This window comes from Silurus aristotelis, assembly GCF_946808225.1.
Source record: "Silurus aristotelis genome assembly, chromosome: 2".
Taxonomy (NCBI): Eukaryota; Metazoa; Chordata; class Actinopteri; order Siluriformes; family Siluridae; genus Silurus; species Silurus aristotelis.
Genome location: NC_139575.1, coordinates 5,259,729 through 5,280,656, shown reverse-complemented (window position 1 = coordinate 5,280,656; position 20,928 = coordinate 5,259,729). Strand labels below are relative to the sequence as shown.

General features: G+C 39.0%; 1 protein-coding gene across 2 annotated transcripts in view; it reads right to left on the bottom strand.

Annotated features, from left to right (window-relative positions):
• sema5bb (sema domain, seven thrombospondin repeats (type 1 and type 1-like), transmembrane domain (TM) and short cytoplasmic domain, (semaphorin) 5Bb) overlaps nucleotides 1-20,928 on the bottom strand; it is a 76,878-nt gene that overhangs the window by 12,968 nt on the left and 42,982 nt on the right. For both annotated transcript variants that reach the window (XM_083562648.1, XM_083562649.1), the window contains exons 6-15: nucleotides 18,063-18,125; nucleotides 17,393-17,705; nucleotides 16,743-17,028; nucleotides 14,809-14,944; nucleotides 14,075-14,282; nucleotides 13,571-13,778; nucleotides 2,882-2,999; nucleotides 2,340-2,524; nucleotides 2,103-2,246; nucleotides 1,839-1,986 (exon numbers count right to left, since the gene is read on the bottom strand). In XM_083562648.1, the coding sequence (XP_083418774.1) occupies nucleotides 1,839-1,986; nucleotides 2,103-2,246; nucleotides 2,340-2,524; nucleotides 2,882-2,999; nucleotides 13,571-13,778; nucleotides 14,075-14,282; nucleotides 14,809-14,944; nucleotides 16,743-17,028; nucleotides 17,393-17,705; nucleotides 18,063-18,125 (1,809 nt within the window). The remainder of the gene's footprint in view (nucleotides 1-1,838; nucleotides 1,987-2,102; nucleotides 2,247-2,339; nucleotides 2,525-2,881; nucleotides 3,000-13,570; nucleotides 13,779-14,074; nucleotides 14,283-14,808; nucleotides 14,945-16,742; nucleotides 17,029-17,392; nucleotides 17,706-18,062; nucleotides 18,126-20,928) is intronic.

Genomic DNA, 20,928 nt, shown 5'->3' with positions numbered 1-20,928 from the left:
TGTGGGAAGATAAACTGCCACGGTCACTGACGATAGCGTGAACTTTGTAAAAGCGTTCAGAATGTTTCAAGCTAATGATGAAGCAGAGAATGATGTAGACGAGGACGAGGTCATATTTACGGATTTGCACTTTTTTACGAGATGACAGCGAAAGCTATGTTCTCCCTCCACATCACCGGTGTGCAGCCCACACCCTTAACCTTATATACAGAAAAGACATACACCTTGTGTGTCCAAACTTTTGGTCTGTACTGTATATATATATTATATATACAGCACAGACCAGAAGTTTATATATATATATATATATATATATACAGTACAGACCAAAAGTTTGGACACACCTGCTCATTCAAAATGTTTTCTTTATTTTCATGACTATGAAAATTGTAGATTCACACTGAAGGCATCAAAACTATGAATTAACACATGTGGAATTATATACATAACAAAAAAAATGAACTGAAAATATGTCATATTGTAGGTTCTTCAAAGTAGGCATCAAGAGAATGCCAAGAGTGTGCAAAGCAGTAATCAAAGCAAAAGGTGGCTACTTTGAAGAACCTACAATATGACATATTTTCAGTTGTTTCACACTTTTTGTTATGTATATAATTCCATATATAATTCCACATGTGTTAATTCATAGTTTTGATGCCTTCAGTGTGAATCTACAATTTTCATAGTCATGAAAATAAAGAAAACTATTTGAATGAGAAGGTGTGTCCAAACTTTTGGTCTGTACTGTATATATAATATATATACAGTACAGACCAAAAGTTTGGACACACAAGGTGTATGTCTTTTCTGTATATAAGGTTAAGTTAGTCGATCATCTTATTGTTCTCTAAGCAGTTATTAAACATCTTAAATGTATAAGACATCTTTTGCCCTAATATAACTTATTTCTTAATGGCAATTATCTATATTACACTGTTTTAATGCATTACTGCATTAAACACTTGTACAAGAACATCTCACCTGTTACACCTGTAAGGCCTGAAAGAGATCAAGCCTTAACCAGGTAAGAAAAAGTAACGCAAAAATAACACAAAAGTAACGTACCGCATTACTTTCCATAAAAAGTAACTAAGTAACGCAATTAGTTACTTTTTTTGGGGAGTAACTCAGTATTGTAATGCATTACTTTTAAAAGTAACGTTGCCCAACACTGTTTAAATCCTATATTAAATAAAAATAAAAAATAAAAAGTTTCTAATTGATCCTACAGAAGTCCTCAGAGGCAATGCATTATAATAGTTTTTTTCTTTCTTGTTTTTTCTTAATCACAATTAAATTTTCTCGTGATCTCGTTTTTCTTGTGATCAGTACCTAATTTTCGGTGTATTCGGCGAGAGGAATGATGGATAATAACCATAACCTAATTTGTGGCAGCGTGGAGAAAATAAAGTCGTGATCACAAGAAAACAACTTTTGTTATGTCGAGCTCACGAGAACATTAAGTTGAGAAAAACAATAAGAAAGGGTTAAGGGTGGGGTTGTAAAGGGTTGGCTTTAACCCTACACAGACAGGGGGAGCAGTGCTGTAGTGTACTCAGGGTTTGTGAATGTCTGTTAAGGGCCTGTAGCTAGAAGACTGAAGCACACTACAAAGTTGTAAAGTGTCTGGGTTTTCATTGAAACAACTTATTCTCCAGTCCAATGACTCATCGTCAGTTCCCACCCCGTAATTGCAGCATGATCCACACACTATAGTACGAAATGTGTATATATAAGGGGAGTTTGTTCATGATATCATTTTGAACTGCTTCTGCAACATGCTGCCAGATTCAGGAGGTGGAGTTTAATGATATTGATTGACAGGTTGTGTGTCCTACCTGAGGACACCCAGAGCAGGAGTTTCCATTTTCACAGGTTCGGACACGGGACTGAAACCCGCCACCACACACTGCTGTGCATGTAGACCAGGAAGTCCACTGAGCCCAGGAGACAGCCATGGGACACACAGAGTCCTCATTACACAACCTACACACAGACACACACACATGCACGTACACATTTATGCAACATGTTTCGCAAGATCTTTAAATGCTGTTAAGTGTGTGAGTATGTGTGTGTGTGTTTGTGTGAGATTGTCGTACCGCTCCTCTCGCGTCTGGCCTACACACACTCTCCCTCCGTGTCGGGGCGTTGGGTTACTGCATGAACGCTGACGCACCTCAAACCCTACACCGCAGCTGGTGCTGCATGGAGTCCAGAAGGACCACAGAGTCCAACCACCACTTCTACACACACACACACAGAGCACACACACAAAGTATGTGTTTCTCTAATACATTCTCTATGTTGCTCTATTACACTCATGTCCTTGACATTACCTAGAGCAGTTGGCCACCTCCATCGAGGGTCCCACACACTCGGCCCCACCACACTGGGGGACCGGGTGATCACACATTCGAGAGCGACACAGACAGGCGCTTGAAGTTTCACCTCCGTCATCATGGGTGCACGAGTGCCACGCCGACCACGAGCCGAAGCCTCCATCTCGAGTAAGATTTTGCTCCTAAAAAAATCAGAAACACGTATAATGTACTAATAAGCACAAGTAATTGGTCAATTGTACAAATTATTATCCACGAGTCACAACTTTTCTTTAAAAAAAATACCCTCATAGTCTTTTCAAGTGCTACTCGATTTAATATTGATTTAATAAACCGGGATTCCAAGATTTTGAGATTTTGTATTCACACATATACAGGTACATAGTCAGTGGACAGTTTTTTAATAAAAGTCAGCGCTAAAAATGATGAAGACAAAAAAATAAAAATGTGTGTGTGTGTGTGTGTGTGTGTGTGTGTGTGTGTGTGTGTGTGTGTGTTTGTGTGTGTGTGCATGCGTGGCTAAAATGTGCATGTCTTACGGGACACTGTGTGATATTCTGGCTCCACTGGCTCATGTTGGAGCTGGCTTCAATTGTAGTGCAGCGTCTCTGTTTTCTGTCCCAGCCACAATATGGATCCCTCGCATACAAGCATTCCCTACAAGAGATAACACACACACACACACACACACACACAGTAAAACCCATATACATTTGGTAAACACTCAGTGATTTGTTTAATTACAGCACAATTTCAAGTCCTACAAGTTCTATTTTTCCTCGTCACACATGACAAAAATTTTCGAGGTGTTGTTTCCGCATAAAAAGATGTGAATTGGGTATAAATAGTCTATACATCCCTGTTGAAATGGCTGTTTTTTTTTATGGAATCCTGGATAACTGAACCAAACATAATCCTACAGTAATAGGATATTACTTTTTTATATACTTTAATATTTACATTTATGGCATCTGGCAGAAGCCTTTTTTCCAGAGCGACTTACATTTGTGTCATTCATACAGCTGAGCACCAAAGTGGTTATGAGGCTGGGATTTGAACTCATGACCTTCTGCTCCAAAGACCAATGCCTTAATCTCTAAACTACCAAATATGATATATAGAAGTAAAACTTTCTTTCGGCTTCTCCCATTAGGGGTCGCCACAGAGGATCATCCAATATTCATGATCCGCATGTTTGATTTGGCACATGTTTTTATGCTGGATGCAACCCTGAAGGCTGGGGTTGGTTCCCTGACTGGATCGAACCCGGGCCACAGCGGTAAGAGTGCCGCATCCTAACCACTAGACCACCAGGTAACCCCTATATAATATATATAGAGGTAACTAACAAAATCTTAGTGGAAAAATTTTTTAAGAAAAGTCACACATCAAATTTGTTGAATAATTGTGTATGTCAGGGGTTCCCAAACTACGGCCTGTGGGCTGAATACGGCCCGGCCCCACATTTGGAACGGCCCTCTGAACAATGGCAGAGAAATATATATATATATATATATATATATATATATATATATATATATATATATATATATATATATATATATATATATAAAAAGGGAATTTTAAATATGTTTTTCTCATATCATATCTGTATTTGATAATGAAGTTTCTCATTCCAACTAAAATTTTTTAAAGTTATTAATAGAGGTCAAGGCACAGATGATTACTGGAATTATCGTCTATCAGCAAAATCTGATTTTCTTATCTTTAAGAAAGAGCGTTGTCTACAGATTAATCACTGCTGTTTGTTTGTTTTTTGGGATCACATGATGCATGGAGAGCCATATTATTTTTTATAATTATTTATAATTAATTATATAATTATAATGAATTTTTTTTTTTCTTCAGCATAATTTCATGATTTAGTAGGGTTTTTTTTTTAATTTTTGTAATAAAGTTCAGTACTATTTTACATGGAGTGTTTTTTTCTTACATTTTTATCCAGTAATCATTTAAAAAAGTATCTGTTAATAAATTGGTTATTGGCAAATACGATCCAACTGAGCTATTAGTATCGGTAAAATCCACTATCGGTCGACCTCTAGTTATTAACGTAGCCTAATTATTTGTTATATTCACAAACCAACATTATGCATATGCATAAGTAAGTAAATGTTTTGATTTCAATAGCAATGAATATGAAATAAACATCATTATGATAGTAATAATGCTCTTTTATTACGCTATATAATTATCTCTTGAAAAGTAATGCTCATTTGTTTGTACGCTGCAGAACAATAAAATAAAGTCATCTAGCTTTTGAAGGCATAATAAAAACATTTAAAATCGTAATAAAATCTTAACAATAATACTGGTATTCACTCCTGCCCATGTAATTTTGTTACAGATGGTGTATGTAATTACCTGCAACAAAAACACATTTTGTTTGTGAGACAACATTTTAATCGATGCCAACTCCCCCACCTCTTGATTTTGCAATTTTTATCTGACTCTTCTTTGAAAAACACTCTTCAGATCTTTCATAGTGTGCAGGGATCAATGTGCACAGCCCTCTTCAAAACATTCCACAGGTTTTTGATGGGATTTATATCTGGGCTCTGACCGCGCCATTCTGAAACGTTTATCTTCATCTTCTGAAGCCGTTCCTTTGTTGACTTCGATTGTGCTTTGGATCTTTATTGTGTTGGAAATTTTTTCATCTCTTCATCAGACGTGTAACAGACGCCTGCAGGTTTTCAGATGGATTGGAATTTGTTGTGATCTATGTTTCCATCAATATTAATTAAAGCCCCAGTCCATGAAGAGAAGCGAATTCATAGCATGATGCTCCCACCACCATGCTTCACCATGGGTATGGTGAACACATCACAGTTCTACCATGGGCTTATCAGAGCAAAACACATTTTGCTACCTGGGTGAATTAAACATGTAAAGTTTTTTTTTTTTTTCCTTGCCTGGAGATGTGACCTGCACTTGCCAGATATTGCAAATTCTCCTTCAACATTGCCATGGGTCTCTTTGCAGACTCTTGGGTCAATTTCGTCCAGTTGTTTGAACAATTTCTCCAAGGACCTCCTTGGTAATATCACTGTGGTACATGGCCTTGTTCCATGGTACATTAAATGTTTTTATCTTTTTTTTCCTGATCACTATCTTTCAACAATGAATATATCGTTGTACATGCTTTGTAAGACATGGCTTCGACAGTCAGGGTTCTTTTTGGAGGTTAATCAGATTTAACTGATAACAGTTTTTTTCTATAATTGCATTTAAACATGAGTTTGAATATGACTGAATGTATTTTTAAACGTATCTCATCCACCCATTATAAAAGGTCTGGAACACTTATGCAACCAGATTATTACAAGCTGTAACTTTTCAAATGAACTTGTTCCTAATTAACACTACAGGCTGGGGATGTAAACTTTATATCCGCCATAGCAAGGAATATTCTAACTAGCTAAAACACAGGCCTTGATTTTTTTTTTAAAACGTACACAAAATACTGATCCTTGAACACAAAACAAATCAAAACAGCCCTTTAACATTTTGTCCAGAATACGGTATCTGGATTTTTTTATAGTGTGACCATATCATTATCACAGCCTTGATAGTAAATATAAAGGGATGGAAGAGTGTGAGTAATAAAGTATAAATCCTTCATTCCAGCCAATCAAACCACTAGAAAAGAACTGAATTGGTTTTTAATGGGTTTTAATAGAATGGCTTTGAATCCGGTGAATTTTTTTTCTGTCTTTTTCAACAATTAACAATGCAGTCAAGTTTTGAAATGAGGATAAATTTGAACTGTAATGAATATCAACAGTCTACTACAATGGCTCAGGACCGCAGGTTGCATTAACAGTTTTGCATTTAAGCACCCACCACTGCACACCTTAACAATGATGGACCTGTAATGAATGGACAATCGGTGTCACCCAGATGAAGATTGGGTTCAGAGTCTGGTTTTTCATTGCCAAAAAATACAAAAACTGATGTCCAGTTATGAGGTTATTGATGCAGAAAAAGTTGTGTAGTTTACTCAGAGGTGCTAAAACAGATTTGTGACCCAGGACCAGACTAGGGAGGGAGAGAGAGAGAGAGAGAGAGAGAGAGAGAGAGAGAGAGAGAGAGAGAGAGAGAGAGAGAGAGAGAGAGAAAGAAAGGACCGAGGGAGGGTACTTTTGACTTGTCACATTGTCAGGCTGAAAGAACAATCAGATGCCAAAGTTCAACAGAACAAAGATGTGTTTAATAACAAAGGGAATGAAGATAAACCAAACCAGCATTAAGCATGGGATGACAGAATGCACAGGCAAAGAGCAGTTCAAATGATATATCCACAATTAAATAGTCCAATGAAAAGAGCAGTCAGAAGGTCCAGTGAAGTTCTCCAGACTAATCGGTAGAACGGACGGGGAGTGTTTGGAAGTGTGTGCTTGTATAGTGTGAGCTGATGAGAGTCAGGTGTGCATGATTAGTAGGACGGGGAGCTGCTAGGAGGAATGTGTGGCTCAAGTGAGGGTGTAGCTGGTGGATCCCTGACACACATGTACTTTTTACAAGTCATTGAAATCTTTCTTCATATATACCAGCAATGTTAGGAAGCTGGAGACAGAGCGCAGAATCAGCAATAATAACCCAGGAGCACAGAGGGCTAAGGGCCTTGCTCAAGAACCCCCCACTGAGGAAAATGTCTATAGATATGATACTGTAATGTTCATTGTATAATAATTACTTGGAATAACCACTTGTCTCATGCCTGATACATAGATGCTATGTGCCTACTTTCTTTCCTCCAGTGTTATATTACAAACCTGAAATCATTCTTTTGTAGGAAATATGTAATGATAGCATAAATCAGTAAGTGTTCATATCACTGCATGATAAAACCCTTTTTATTCATTTGTCCGTGTGGCGAAAATGGCAAACCGATATAAATCTATTATTTTATTGTCTTCGCTTCTATTTCCCAGTGGACACTATGGGACACTGAGAATAAACAGTCTGGGATGCCAGTTATGTGTCATCTCTTTAAACACACACATATGCTCGATCGACAGGGCTGCTCTTCACACACCACTGAGTATGAGCATCCTATAACAATCCGACAGCATTAGACAGCTGTAAACCAGGCGTGTGTGTGTTTTGGGGATTGTGGATGCACACACTTCTCTGCTAAAACCAAATCTACAGAGCGCTTGACATTAATGGTTAATGAAACAAAAGCTCTTGTGGATTACAGCAGATCTGTGTGGGGTATATATATATATATATGACCATCTATATATATATATATACCACAGTCTTCCTCTTCTTTTTTCCGCTGCTCCCTTTAGGGGTCGCCACAGCAGATTATCTGTCTAATCAGTCTCTTATACTCCTTCCTGGTGGCTTCATCCTCAGCATTCTTATACCAACATTACACTTATTTCTAATCCTGTTCATTGTCGTCACGCCCAACGAAAACCTCAACATCTTCAGCTCTGCTACCTCGAGCTCCACCTTCTGTCTTTTACTCAATGCCACTGTCTCTAAACCATACAACATCTCAGGTCTCACCACAGTCCTATACACTTTCCCTTTCACTTTTGCAGATACCCTTCTATCTAAATCTAGGAACTCCTTTCTTCACTTCTCTAAGCCCAATTTCCCCCTGTACCCTGTTGGCTAACCTGTGTATACCTGTGGTGGTCGCTGGTAACCTGGGCCTCGACCAATCCGGTATGAAATTCTGGTTTGTGGTCCACATATTTGATTTGGCAGATGTTTTACGCTGGATGCCCTTCCTAATGCAACCCTCCCCATTTATCCAGGCTTGGGACCTGCAGTAAGAGTGATTGGCTCTCATGGCTGGGTTGCATATAACCACAGTCTACAAGTAACAGTTGTTAGCCAGTGTGCAGCCGACACATATATCAAGTAGGTTATACATGGCCTTCATGTAACCATCTATAGCCTATAAGTGGTCATCTGTAGCCTTCATGTAACCATCTATATCTTGCATCTAACTATCTATTGCCTACATGTGGCCATATATAGACTAGATGTGACCAGTTCTAACTTTAAATGTGACATCTTTAACTTGCATGTAACCATCTATAGCCTAGATGTGACCATCTATAGCCTACATGTGACTGACTACAACCTACATGTGACCATCTATAGCCTACATGTGACTGACTACAACCTACATGTGACCATCTATAGCCTACATGTGACTGATTACAACCTACATGTGACCATCTATAGCCTACATGTGGCCGCTTATAGCCTACATGTAGCTGCCTACAGCCTAGATGTGACCATTATTTGCCTACATGTGGCTGTCTATAACCCATATGTGACTAATTTATTATAACCTAAAATGTGACCATCTATAGCCTACATGTAACCGTCAATTGACTACATGTGACCATTGATAGTCTACATGCTACTGTCTGTTGAATCTTATCTAATCTAAATTAATCTAATCTAATTTATAGGCTAGATGTAATTATTTATATTCTAAATCTAACCATCTATAGCCTACATATAACCATCTATAGCCAATATGTAACCATCTATAGCCTACACATAGCCATCGATAGATTAGAAGTGACCATTTATAGCCTACGTGTCTATAACTTACATGTAGACGTCTGTAGCCCTGATGTGACCAAATATAATCTAAAAAGTGACCATCTATTGCCTAAATGTAACCGTCTATAGCCTTTATGTGGACATTGGTAGCCTACATATAACCCACTTAATCCTACTTGATCCTGTGGCAGTTTGCAGTCTAAATGTAACCATTTATAGCCTACATGTGGCTGTCTATAACTTACATGTAGCCATCTATAGACTAGATGTGACCAATTATAACCTACAATGTGACCATCTATAGCAGGGGTCTCCAATCCTTCCCAGAAAGGGCCAGTGTCGGTGCAGGTTTTTATTCCAACCAAGCAAGTCCACACCAAATCCTAACTGTTCAAATCTAATGATCTTCATTTTCAATGACTATCAGGTGTGACCATTGATTGGTTGGAATGAAAACCTGCCCCCACACCGGCCCTCTCTGGAAAAGATTGGAGACCCCTGATCTATAGCCTTCATATACCCATTTATAGACTTTATGTGGCCATCAGTAGCCTACATGTGACCAACATGTGACCAATTATAGCCTACATGTGGCCGTCTATAACCTAAACGTGACCAATTATAACCTCAAATGTGACCAACCATAGGCTATATGTGACTATCCAAGACCTATATGTGAGCATGACCATTTATAGTGTGCATGTGTCCATCTATAGCCTACATGTACACGTACATCTACATGTAACCACTGATATCCAACATGTAATTGTAGCCTATATGACAATCTATAGCCTACATTTGTTAATCTCTAGACTACACGTTAAAATGTATAACCTACATAAAATAGGTAACACAAAAACATGCCCAAGATGCCACATACAGGTTAAACATCATATCCTACAACACATACATTTTGACATAAACAGTGGTTGTTTGTGTCTATGTCAAAACATAAAAGTGTGTGTGTTTCAGTGTGTGTCTGTGCAGCTAGGTCAACATTCAAGGCATCACTAGGGCAACAGGACATGGTCCTAAGCCTTGCAAGTCATACAAAAGAACCTTTAGACATTTCCTCAAAAACACGCACACACATACACATGCGTACACACACACACGCACACACAACACCCTCCTGTCACGAGCTGATGGATCTTCTAGGAAAGCCATGGTGACACATGACACGCTGAATGCAGGAAAATAAATAAATAAATGGAAACAAGAAAATAAATGACTTTTTTTTTCTACTTTCTTGGCAAGAGCATTGGTATTAAGGTTTTTCCTCAAAATCTGTCACAAACACCTGATGCTTCTAATGAGCTTCTAGTTAAGCTCTGTTACATAAATCTTTTAAGTCGAGCTGACTGAGCACCGGAGGCTCATGAAAAACAAAGTAACACACAGATATTTAACATGATCATTCTCAGCTAGGAATGTGACAAAAAAATTGGATATGTTTTATTTTGTATAAATGCTGGTTGGTTTTTGCAGGTTCTTCATTAGCGGGTGATGAAATAAGTGGCAACATTTGTTTGGTACCAAACTAAGGTAAAGCAAATGAGGCAACTAAAGGAAAAGTGACAAGAAAACTAGGAAATAAACTGCAACCAGAGGTGGTAGCTCAGTGTTAAGGCTCAGGTTTAGTGATATTAATAGATTTTCTGTACCACCCTGATGAGGATGGTTCCCTTTTGAGTATGGTTCCTCTCAAGGTTTCTTCCTTATGCCATCTCAGGGATTTATTTACTTGCCACTGTCACCACCGGCTCACTCATCATAAATAAACTATTATAAGGAACAAACAACTAAACTTGCACATTGTTTTATACAACCGTATAACCGCTTTATCTGTATAAGGCTGCTTTAGGACAACGTCCATTGTACAAATGGCTGTACAAATAAAAATTATCTTGATCAGAAGGGTGTGGGTTTAAGCCCCAGTATCAAACAAGCTATCACAGTTGGGCCTTCGAGCAAGTTCCTTAATCATCTGTGTTCCAGGGTTGCTGTATTATGGCTGACCCCAGCTTCCCATTGCTGGGATATGCTTCTATCACAAATCACTCCTGCTATCACTCCTCTCTATCCACTCCACCCTGCCTGCATCCTTTTCTTCACTTCTCTAAAACACTCTCCATTACTTTGCACTGTTCACCCCAGGTACCTGAACTCCTCCACCTTCTCCACCTCTTCTCCCTGAAACTGCACCACTCCACTGCCCTCCCTCTCATTCACACACATGTACTCTGTCTTACTCCTACTGACTTTCATTCCCCTTCTCTCCAGCGCATACCTCCACCTCTCCAGGCTCTTCTCCACCTGCTCCCTACTCTCACCACAAATCTCAATAGCATCCGCAAAACATCATAATCCACAGAGACTCCTGTCTGACCTCGCCCATCACCCTGTCCATCACCACTGCAAACAGGAAAGGGCTCAGAGCCGATCTTTGATGCAGTCCAACCTCCACCTTGAACCAGTCTGTCCTCATGCATGTCCTGCACCACCCTCAGATACTTCTCTGACCCACCTGACTTCCTCATACTAAACCACAGCTCCTTTTTCAGCACCCTGTCGTACACTTTCTCTAAATCCACAAACACACAATGCAACTTCTTCAGATTTTCTCTATACTTCTCTATTAACATTCTCAAGGCAAATAATGTGTCTGTGGTGCTCTTCCTCAGCATGAAACCATACTGTTGCTCACAGTCTTCTCTGGCTTCTACTACTCTTTCCCATAACTTCATGATGTGACTGATTAACTTTATTCTTAACCATGAAGTATTACTAGTTTGAATAAATGGAAACAGAACAACACTTTAAACCATGAGGAAAACATGGTAACTATAAACTATGAAATAGACAATGAAATTAAGAATAACATGAAACTAAGAACCGATTATTCCTAGTTATTATAACTAGGAAAAATAGAGGCTAGAAGAAATTTATTTTAAAGCATAGCAATGCATATTCTTTTTCTTTTTATAAGTCTTTCAACATTTATTGATGTTTTTTGGAGCAGCTGGATGAAAATAAAAGAGTAGTCTTCTTAGAAATTGTAGACACTTCAGTACATACTTAGGGATATTTTGTCTGTTTGTTTCGAACCCACTTCTGACATCTTTACCGAAATCAGTCACAGTGGCCGGTTCACAATATAAAATGTAGAGTAGAACCTCGTTTTGTGAGTAAAGTGGTTTACGAGTGTTTTGTAATACGAGCAAAAAACTTTGTTGTAATTTGCTTTGGATTGCGAGTGAAATCTGATGTACGTGCGTCGAGCGAGAACGTGTTTTGGATGGAAAGCAAGCCGGGCTGATGGTTAAAAAAGCTAAATAAAAAAAGTGTGAATTACGTGAAGCCAGTCATTCGGGTGAAAATCTTCCCAACATCATAATAGAAGGAGATTCTCCTTCCAAGAAATAACCCTTCTCCTCCTCTCCTCTTCATCTCCCTCATACCAGCCTCGATTCTTCTCAAAGGTACAGTAAACATCATGTTTATTTGTTTTTATTGAAGATTATTATTGTTACAGTATATAGTAATGCAATAACATCACTTATAAATGTATTATAATACTGTAATACTGTATACTGTACTGTACATTTATTTTTATAGGAATAAATTGGGGAGTCTGAAACGCATTATCTGAATTTCTATAATTTCTTATTGGAAAACTTGTGTCGATAAACGAGTAAATCAGTTCGCGAGCATGTTTTTGGAACAAATTATGCTCGTACTGTATTTTGAAACAACAGATTGGAAAGCAGCCGGCCTGAAAATCTCTCTGTTCACACCCGTATCTCTTTAACACTTCTCGATTCCATCCTGACTGCTTTTATGTGGAAGATAAACCTGATAGCAAGTAATAAATAAAAGCTCACATAAAAACCATTACCTCATTTGAAATAAGGATTGATTTTTCAACCCAAAAAAAAAAATGATTGGAGTGATGGTAGCATTGCAATCTGTGAGAGGTTAAGTGTGTATTATGTAAATTAGGTCACACTGAACAATATCAGTTTCCCACCTCAGGATAAATTGGCCAGATCGTTTTGCCTTCATCTACAGACAGGAAGAGAAGTTGTTTAACTCTGTCTATCACTGTGGAGGAATATTAAGTTTTAAAAGATACATTGTCCCCTCGAACAACGTTTGGCAGTGCAAAGAAATGTTGCCATTAGGGACAAATGTGCTCATTAGCTCAAACCTCATTAATTTGATACATTGGGAGAGTAAAGTGAACCAGTATAGGGGGGATGTTGGACAGGCATATTGTGGTAGTCGCTGGAGTTGTTTATAGGAGATTTGTAAAATGGAAGTATATTTTAGATTGGAATATTACATTGGGTTTGAGCACTGGTAGTACTGAAATATGATTTTCTTGGTTTGAAGAGTCACCTGGCCAAGAAGGCATCAAAAAAATGTTTGTATATGGATGTTTGTATATCTCTAAAGCGGGACATCTTCCTCTCCAACCCATGTAATGCTACTGCATCCAATACTATCATCCTATAAGTCCCCAAAACATTCTATACAACTGTGTGTCTCCAATTTTGTGTTAACTCTTAGAGGAAAAAACATATATGGCTGGAAACGTTTGGTGTGCCAATACTTTTGTCCATCTAGTGTATGTCCATGTATGTGTATGTGTGATTGTTTACCTTTGGGTTTCATAGCTGGAGCATCTCTCCAATGGGATCTTCAAAACTCTGCTGCTCAAACCCACAAATAGAGACCTGTCACTTTGCAGGATCTGCAAGTTAAGGATTGGTTCCTGCTGATCAGCTGGAAGAAGCTTCATCTCCTCAAGATAGCATCCACGTAGATTTTGACTAGATGAGGAGAGCGCTTTGATAATGGTTCCATGCTCTGTTTGAACAAATTGAAAAAATCGATGGTTATAGTTGCAGCATAATGAGTGTCTCTTAACTACCTGAAAGACTAATGAAAGAAACACCCTTTTTCTAAGGTGTATTGGGAACACATTTTCTATTATGTATTAGGGACTTTCAGTTGTCACTTCGTTGTAATTTCATCGATTTCTTCTAAATATGAGTAAAATTTGGTGCAAAAACAGATTGCTTAAAAAGTCACATCTTTGTCTTAAAGGTACCAGATAAACACAATTGGTGTACACTAATGCATGCAGTTTAAAAATGTCTGACCTGTCCCGATGTAAATGACGTGGTATAGTGTGTCACGGCCCTGCACAATGTCCACAACCAGTTTGGAAAAGCGGATATTGTCCTGGCTGATCAAGGGGTCAATGGACACAGGCTGCACAACTTCACTCATCAGAAACAGCTTCTGAGCATCCTGCAGACTCCGTTCTGTTAGATTCCCGCCTGGGCCATTGTCGCCTACCGTCCCACACTGAGAATGAATGCAAAAGAGAAACATTGCAACAATAGGCCGTACTTTGGGATGGACCTAAGGGGTACATCAAGACTGCTGTAGGGGATACAAGTATCAATGGCCAGTATTGGTATACAAGTTGTACATGGCTTTTTAGAAGGTACATTGGGGAACTGATACTGGATTGATATTTGTAGCAGAACTTTGGATGCATTAATATGGCCATTGCCATGGCAGACTGTCAAGGAAACCTAAAATGGAATGTAGAATGCATGTTACAAGATACCGGGGCAGTATTTTGAGGCAGTAAACTGGGAAGTTGGTCAAAATAAGTATGAGACATTGGATAGGGCATTCCAATGGGCAAGGTATACTTTCACTGGTACACGTTGATGAATATATGAACATATGATACAGAGGGAAGACACACAGATACCATACATTGGCATTGAGCATTGCAATAGGGCATCAATACATTACATTAGGATCAGGAAATGAGGCATTAGTACAGATGATGTGTACATGAAATTAATACATTTTGTACCTGAAAGTTGGGGATGGGGTTCGGGGTGGAGAGCCAGCTCATTCTAGGGTTCTCCTGGTAGCGGAATTGACCGTTAAAGGCCTGAGTGATGGCACTGAGGTTGAAGGCACACACTGCAGAGGCAGCAATGCTGTTACTGTAAGAGAAAAACAATTTTTGCCTGAACCATGGAAATGAAGAGATCAGTATTTATGTTTGTAATGTGTCTGAAAGACTTGCAATGGGTGGTATGGATTCTGTGCATATTATATGTAGTGCTGCCTCTCAAGTAAAAGTGTCGTATAATGATTAATATTAACCTTCACTAATAGCATGAATTTACATTTGGCCAAACCCAGTGCTTGAACTTAAGGGGTTTATGATGTATACTAGTGACTGGAGTTTATTTTGAACAGCAGCTTAGCAATATATCTCAAGTAAAAACAAATGTGTGCACTGGATCACTTCTTCAGAAATTGTGAATATCATTTCTTACATAATACTGTATAAATTCATCTGTATAATGTATTTTGGTTATACTAATCTGTATTAAACAGGGGATATGGCTTTAAAATGTTCAAATCTTTCCTAAATCTACCCATTTGTTTAGTTTCAGACCACAACCCCAGTGCTAAGAGTTCACTCTGTTACTGTTACCATGTCTGCTTTCCATTTGCTTTTAAATATAAACTGCACCCCAAAAGTGCGAGAGTGCACACAGTGCTGTACTAAATCTGCTAAACATCACACAAGGCTCTATTTTGATACTGTGAACACTCGTGTTAATCCATATCCAGATACGCGCTGGTATCGGAATAACAGGACGACCCAGTGTGCAGCATCAGCTGATTGCTTCAATGCATTTTAATCAGACAATTTCTGGAAATAAAACTGCATCGTGACCCTGTAGGTCTCCACGGATAAGGGCACGGTATACATAATTCCAGTTGCACAGCAATTCCAAATGCATGACTGAAATCTGCTTACGCCTCTACAGCCCTAAGTTCAATGGACCTTTTCCTTATCTATTAAATGACCTATAGAGAGAAGGGATGTACCTAAATGCAAATACATTATTGGGAATAAACAGATCCGTTCTAAACAGATACAAATACAGACACGAACAGAAAGTGAACTAAAAGCAGGTTTTTACATTTGTGTTGGTGTACATTTGTTACTGTACTCAAGAAATTAGTTTTTGCTACTTTTTAGTTTTACTGAATGAAGCATCTTTTACTCTTTACTCAACTAAATTTTTTGATTTTAAATATATATACTATATTTTACTTAAAATGAGCGTTACCAATTACATTTTGCACCTCTGTTGAAGATCTCATTAAGTCTCCTATTAACCCTCCTGCATCAGCTGCCTGGGAGTGACTTTTTAACACCACTGGCCTCATTTTCAGTCAAAAAAAAGAGCTAGAACTAATTCCAAAAACTTTGCAAAACAGATTTTACAGTAGTAGCTCAGTGGTTGAGGCTCTGGGTTACTGATTTAATGGTTAGGGTTCAAGCCCCAGTATTGCCAATTTGCCACTCTTTGGCCCTTGAGCAAGGCCCTTAACCCTCTTTGCTCCAGGGGTCCTGTACCATGGCTGACACTGCACTCTGACCCCAGCTTCCTAACATTGCTGGTATATTCAAAGAAAAAAATGTCACAGCGCTGTAATGTGTATGTGAATAGATAAAAAAAAAAAAAAGCCTCTTCTAAGGAAGTGGTAGTTTAGCAGATAAGATGTTGAACTTCTGATCAGAAGGTCATGGGTTCAAATCCCAGCACCACTAAGCTGCAACTGCTCGTCCCTTGAGCAAAGCCTTCAAATGCTCAACTGTATAAATGAGATAACTGTAAGTCTCTCTGGACACCTACATCTTTCAAATGTAATACAGAATCCTCATTAAATGAAAAAGATCGGACATTTTGAGGAAGTATAATCGGAAGAAAAGCCCACATGTTGGTGGTGAAAATGCCGTAGATGAGGTCTTGCTCAGGCAGGAAGAAGGTGCAGTGGAGCTCGTGGTAGTAGAAAGGCACATCTCCTGAGCGCGAGCAGTTCAGTCTGGCCTTCATGAACGTCGTCCAGGTGTCCTCGAGCAAAAAGCGACCGCCGACGTCGTTCTGACATACCCGCGCCACCCGAGAGAACATCGCCTTCCCACAATCTTCCTCCACCGCCACCTCCCGCAGGAAAAAGTATGTGAAACGGCCTACCTCATACGCCGAGACAAACTGAGGCTCTGGGGGAGTGAGGAGGCACAGATGAAAAGAGAGTAGTTATATGTCCATTACTGTTTGGTAACATTATACACAATACGGTCAGGGCAAAAATAAATGGTATGCACAATTTAATAATAATGAGGAAGATGCAAAAAAAGAAAAAAGACAGAAAGATATATGGGGCATAATGGGTGAAAGAAACAAGATGCAAAATGAAAAGTGAGAGGAAAGAAAATACATTAAAGTACAGAAAAGAGAAAATTTTTTAGAAATTGATCTGTAATAAAGTGGAAAAAACAAGTTGAAATAAAAAATGAAATAAATGACAGAAAAGAAAAGGAATCATAGTATATAGTAAATGTAGATGTAGTATGTAACGTGTACCGTTTAGCCATTTGGAGTTGTACTGAGCTGTGCGGAGAGGAGGCATGTTCCCAAGGCTGCGGTAGATCACGGGGTCACGACCCGAGAAATCAATTACTGTAGCGGCGTAGAGGTCGCCGCTTTCTGTTACCATGGCAGTGGAATTGTGTTTGGGGTCGTAAGGACAGCGAGCAACCCCGTTCACCGTCTCCATCACATGGGCGAGATCGGAGGCAGAGCGGCTGGTGCAGATGGGAGAGAATGCGTTGGTGCCGCAGGAGAACAGCCGAGAGCCGCTCAGGAGGAGGACACGCATGTAGTTCTGACACTCGTCCTGAGAGAGAGAGAAAAAAGGGGACCTCAATTCTCAATTAATCCTATTTTTTTTAAAGCATTAATAATATTTTATGACTACAGATTCAGCGTCGCTTTGTTCTTTGGAACAGTAATGTGCCCCTGTAACAAAAGTCTGAGCATTCCGCAACTCTTAATGGATAAAAAAAGGAAATAAAGGAATAAAACACTTAATAGAAAAGCATCCCATTACCCATATGCTGATTTCTTTTTTTATAACTGCATGCGCCAAGTGTTTTATTCAGTGCTTCAAGAAAAAACGGTTCAGATTAAGAAAGAGACTTGTGTCTTCATCATCAAGCCTTTTACCCATCCTTCACTCATTCTTCTCTCTCACCTCTGTCTTCCCTTTGCTCCGGCAAGATCTGCGTGTGTCTTCATCCACTCCACACTCCATGCCCTGCAGCATTTACACACACACACACACACACACACACACACACACACACACACACACACACACACACACACACACACACACACAGATCATCAATCACGGATGTCACTCCTTCATTAACATTACAGCCATTGCTATCACTGAAAAAAAAACTATAACAGAATATAAAATGTGTTTCTTGCATTGCAGTTTGGATTGAGACGTTCCCACATCCAAATCCATAAGCAGGCCTCCATTTTTGCTTGGTGAGTGTGAATAAGTTACATTTGAGCAAACGATTGCAAACTTGACATTCCTTTCACTTCTTCAATCCATCACAATGCTTTGCAATTAGTCCAGATTTTTTTGAATGACACAGGTTAGTAACTCAGAAACATTAATCTTGACAGAAAGTGGTAGCTCGGTGCCACTCTTGGGCCCTTGAGCAAGGCCCTTAACCCTCTATGTCCAGGGGTACCATATTATGGTTGAACCTGCACTACGAAGAAAGAAGTTCACTGTGCCATAATGCATATGTGACAAATAAAGGCTATTTTACTCTAATAGCATTGCCTTGTCTATACCCAGCTAGCTACTAGGTATGAAAATCACAGCCCACCAACGATTAGAACCAACAGGTACATATTGTTTGGGGTCGTGAATCAATCAGGATTGCATTTCTTTACTATTTAGCTAATGTTCTAACATGCCAGTTTATTACGTAACAGGTGTGTGTCTGGATATACCAGTCTGAGTCCTACACACACAATGACTTTGTACTTTAATGCGGGCCAGATTGCAGCAGTGGCTTCTGGGTAATTTATGCTAAAGTTGACAGTGTTATCGACTCGATCCGTCATCTGTGAGACTTCACCGAAGCTGTTAAACTAAACAGAATGACACTTGATACATTAACTGAGGTAAAATAGAGAGTGTGAAGCCAACGGGAGCGTATTAAAAAACACAGCACTGCATTTGGGCACTTTCCCACTTTATTAACTGGAGTAAAGAGCAAGCTGCTGCGTCGGTGTTTTTTTGTCAGGAGACATGGGCATGACTCAGATGCTTTAATGGAGCGACAGATGTACGTTCGGTTAGAGAGAGAGAAAGAGAGAGAGAGAGAGTGAGGGAGATACAGAGTTCTCTCTTAGCGCAATAGTGCTACTCCTGCTTAAAGCCACCGAACGCAGCAAATTCATCACGTTCAATTAGCTGATGAATGTGTGTGAGAAAGAGAATCAATATTTTCCTTTTCGAATGCACCCAAACGCTTTTAGCTTCAGCGATAATAACGAACGTTGGCGACGAGGCCAAAAACACCCCAGAGTACAACATGGCAACATAAACTGATTTATCTCGTCCTAGAGCAAAGAAGCCTGTGGGACCAGTGTGAAGTGTTTTAAACGTCCCAAACAATGCGAGAAGTGAAAAATAAAACACTTATCTTATAGGACAGGGTGGTATGGGGACATAAAGATGAAGCCGAGTTGCTGTAACCACCTCAGAATTGATTATTTTCCAGTAACACTAAACGATACTCGTATATAACAATTTCTCGTATACACTGTATAGACAAAAGTATTGGGACACCTAAATTAGGAATACACAACTGTCCAGGACGTCTATGGATGCAGTAGCATGAAAGTTTCTCTTAACTTGAAGTAGGAGACCCAAACCTGTTCCAGCAAGACAATACCCCTGTGCACAAAGCAAACTCCATAAACATATGCTTTACGTGGGTCCGAGTGGAAGATCTCCTGCTATAGAGTTCTGACCTTAACCCTATTAAACAGCTTTAGGATAAATTGGAACACTGACTGCACCCCAGGTCTCCTTACCTCACCTACATCAGTTCCTGACTTAACTAACTTTACTTTACTTCTACCCCTTGGGTCTAAATGAGCACAAACTTCCAAAACAAAAGAGATATGTGGTGACTTCGGGAGATCAACAGTTCATTAAGACCACCAAATTCCTTAGTGCTCTTAAATCTCCTTCTTTGGAAAGCTTCCTCATCAGTTGTGCACCATCAGGGCCAGCAAACCTCTCTACTGGCCTAAACTCAGCAAATCAGGATCACTGACTTACATTTCAATAGATTTTTTGTCCATTAATATGTATAAAATGATTCCCAATAGTTTATCTCTTATTTTTTTCTGAGTGTAATTTTATATTTAATTCTAATCAATCAGATTTCATATTACGTATTGGAATAAAGCCAGCAGAAATAAACAGCGCAGGCTCTGGGTACGTTCAAATCCATGCTGTTCGAAGCTGTCACTTTAACCAATAAGATCATGTCTGCATTTTCACGTCCTTTGATTGGATGCCTCAGATTTAACTAAAACACTGGATTAGTATATTGGGCTGTGTTCCAAATCCCACTCTGCCTCCTTGTCTTTACACTATATGACTGTGCACTACAAAAAACAATACATTTTACAGTCATGGCAGCAGGGTTTCTAAAAGTTTCTAATAAAAGTGCTGTAACATTTACAGTAACTAACCTATATCTTACACGGTATAAAAATTATACATGTTGGTATGACAACGACTTCACTGTCATTTCCGCCAGAACTTAACTTTAAATGGTGAAAAGTTTGGAGGTGAACCAACAACTTGCCGTAACGCATCCAACTAAATGAACTGTTACATACATACGTGTATGGGAAATTTTTACTAATAAGATAAATGAATTTTGAATATATTCAATATTTCAGTATATATACAGTACATATATACTTTCATTATGGACAATATTTAATGTGAAAATATATCACCCACAAAACACATTTTTGTGGATGCTGATATGCAAAAAAAACCACAA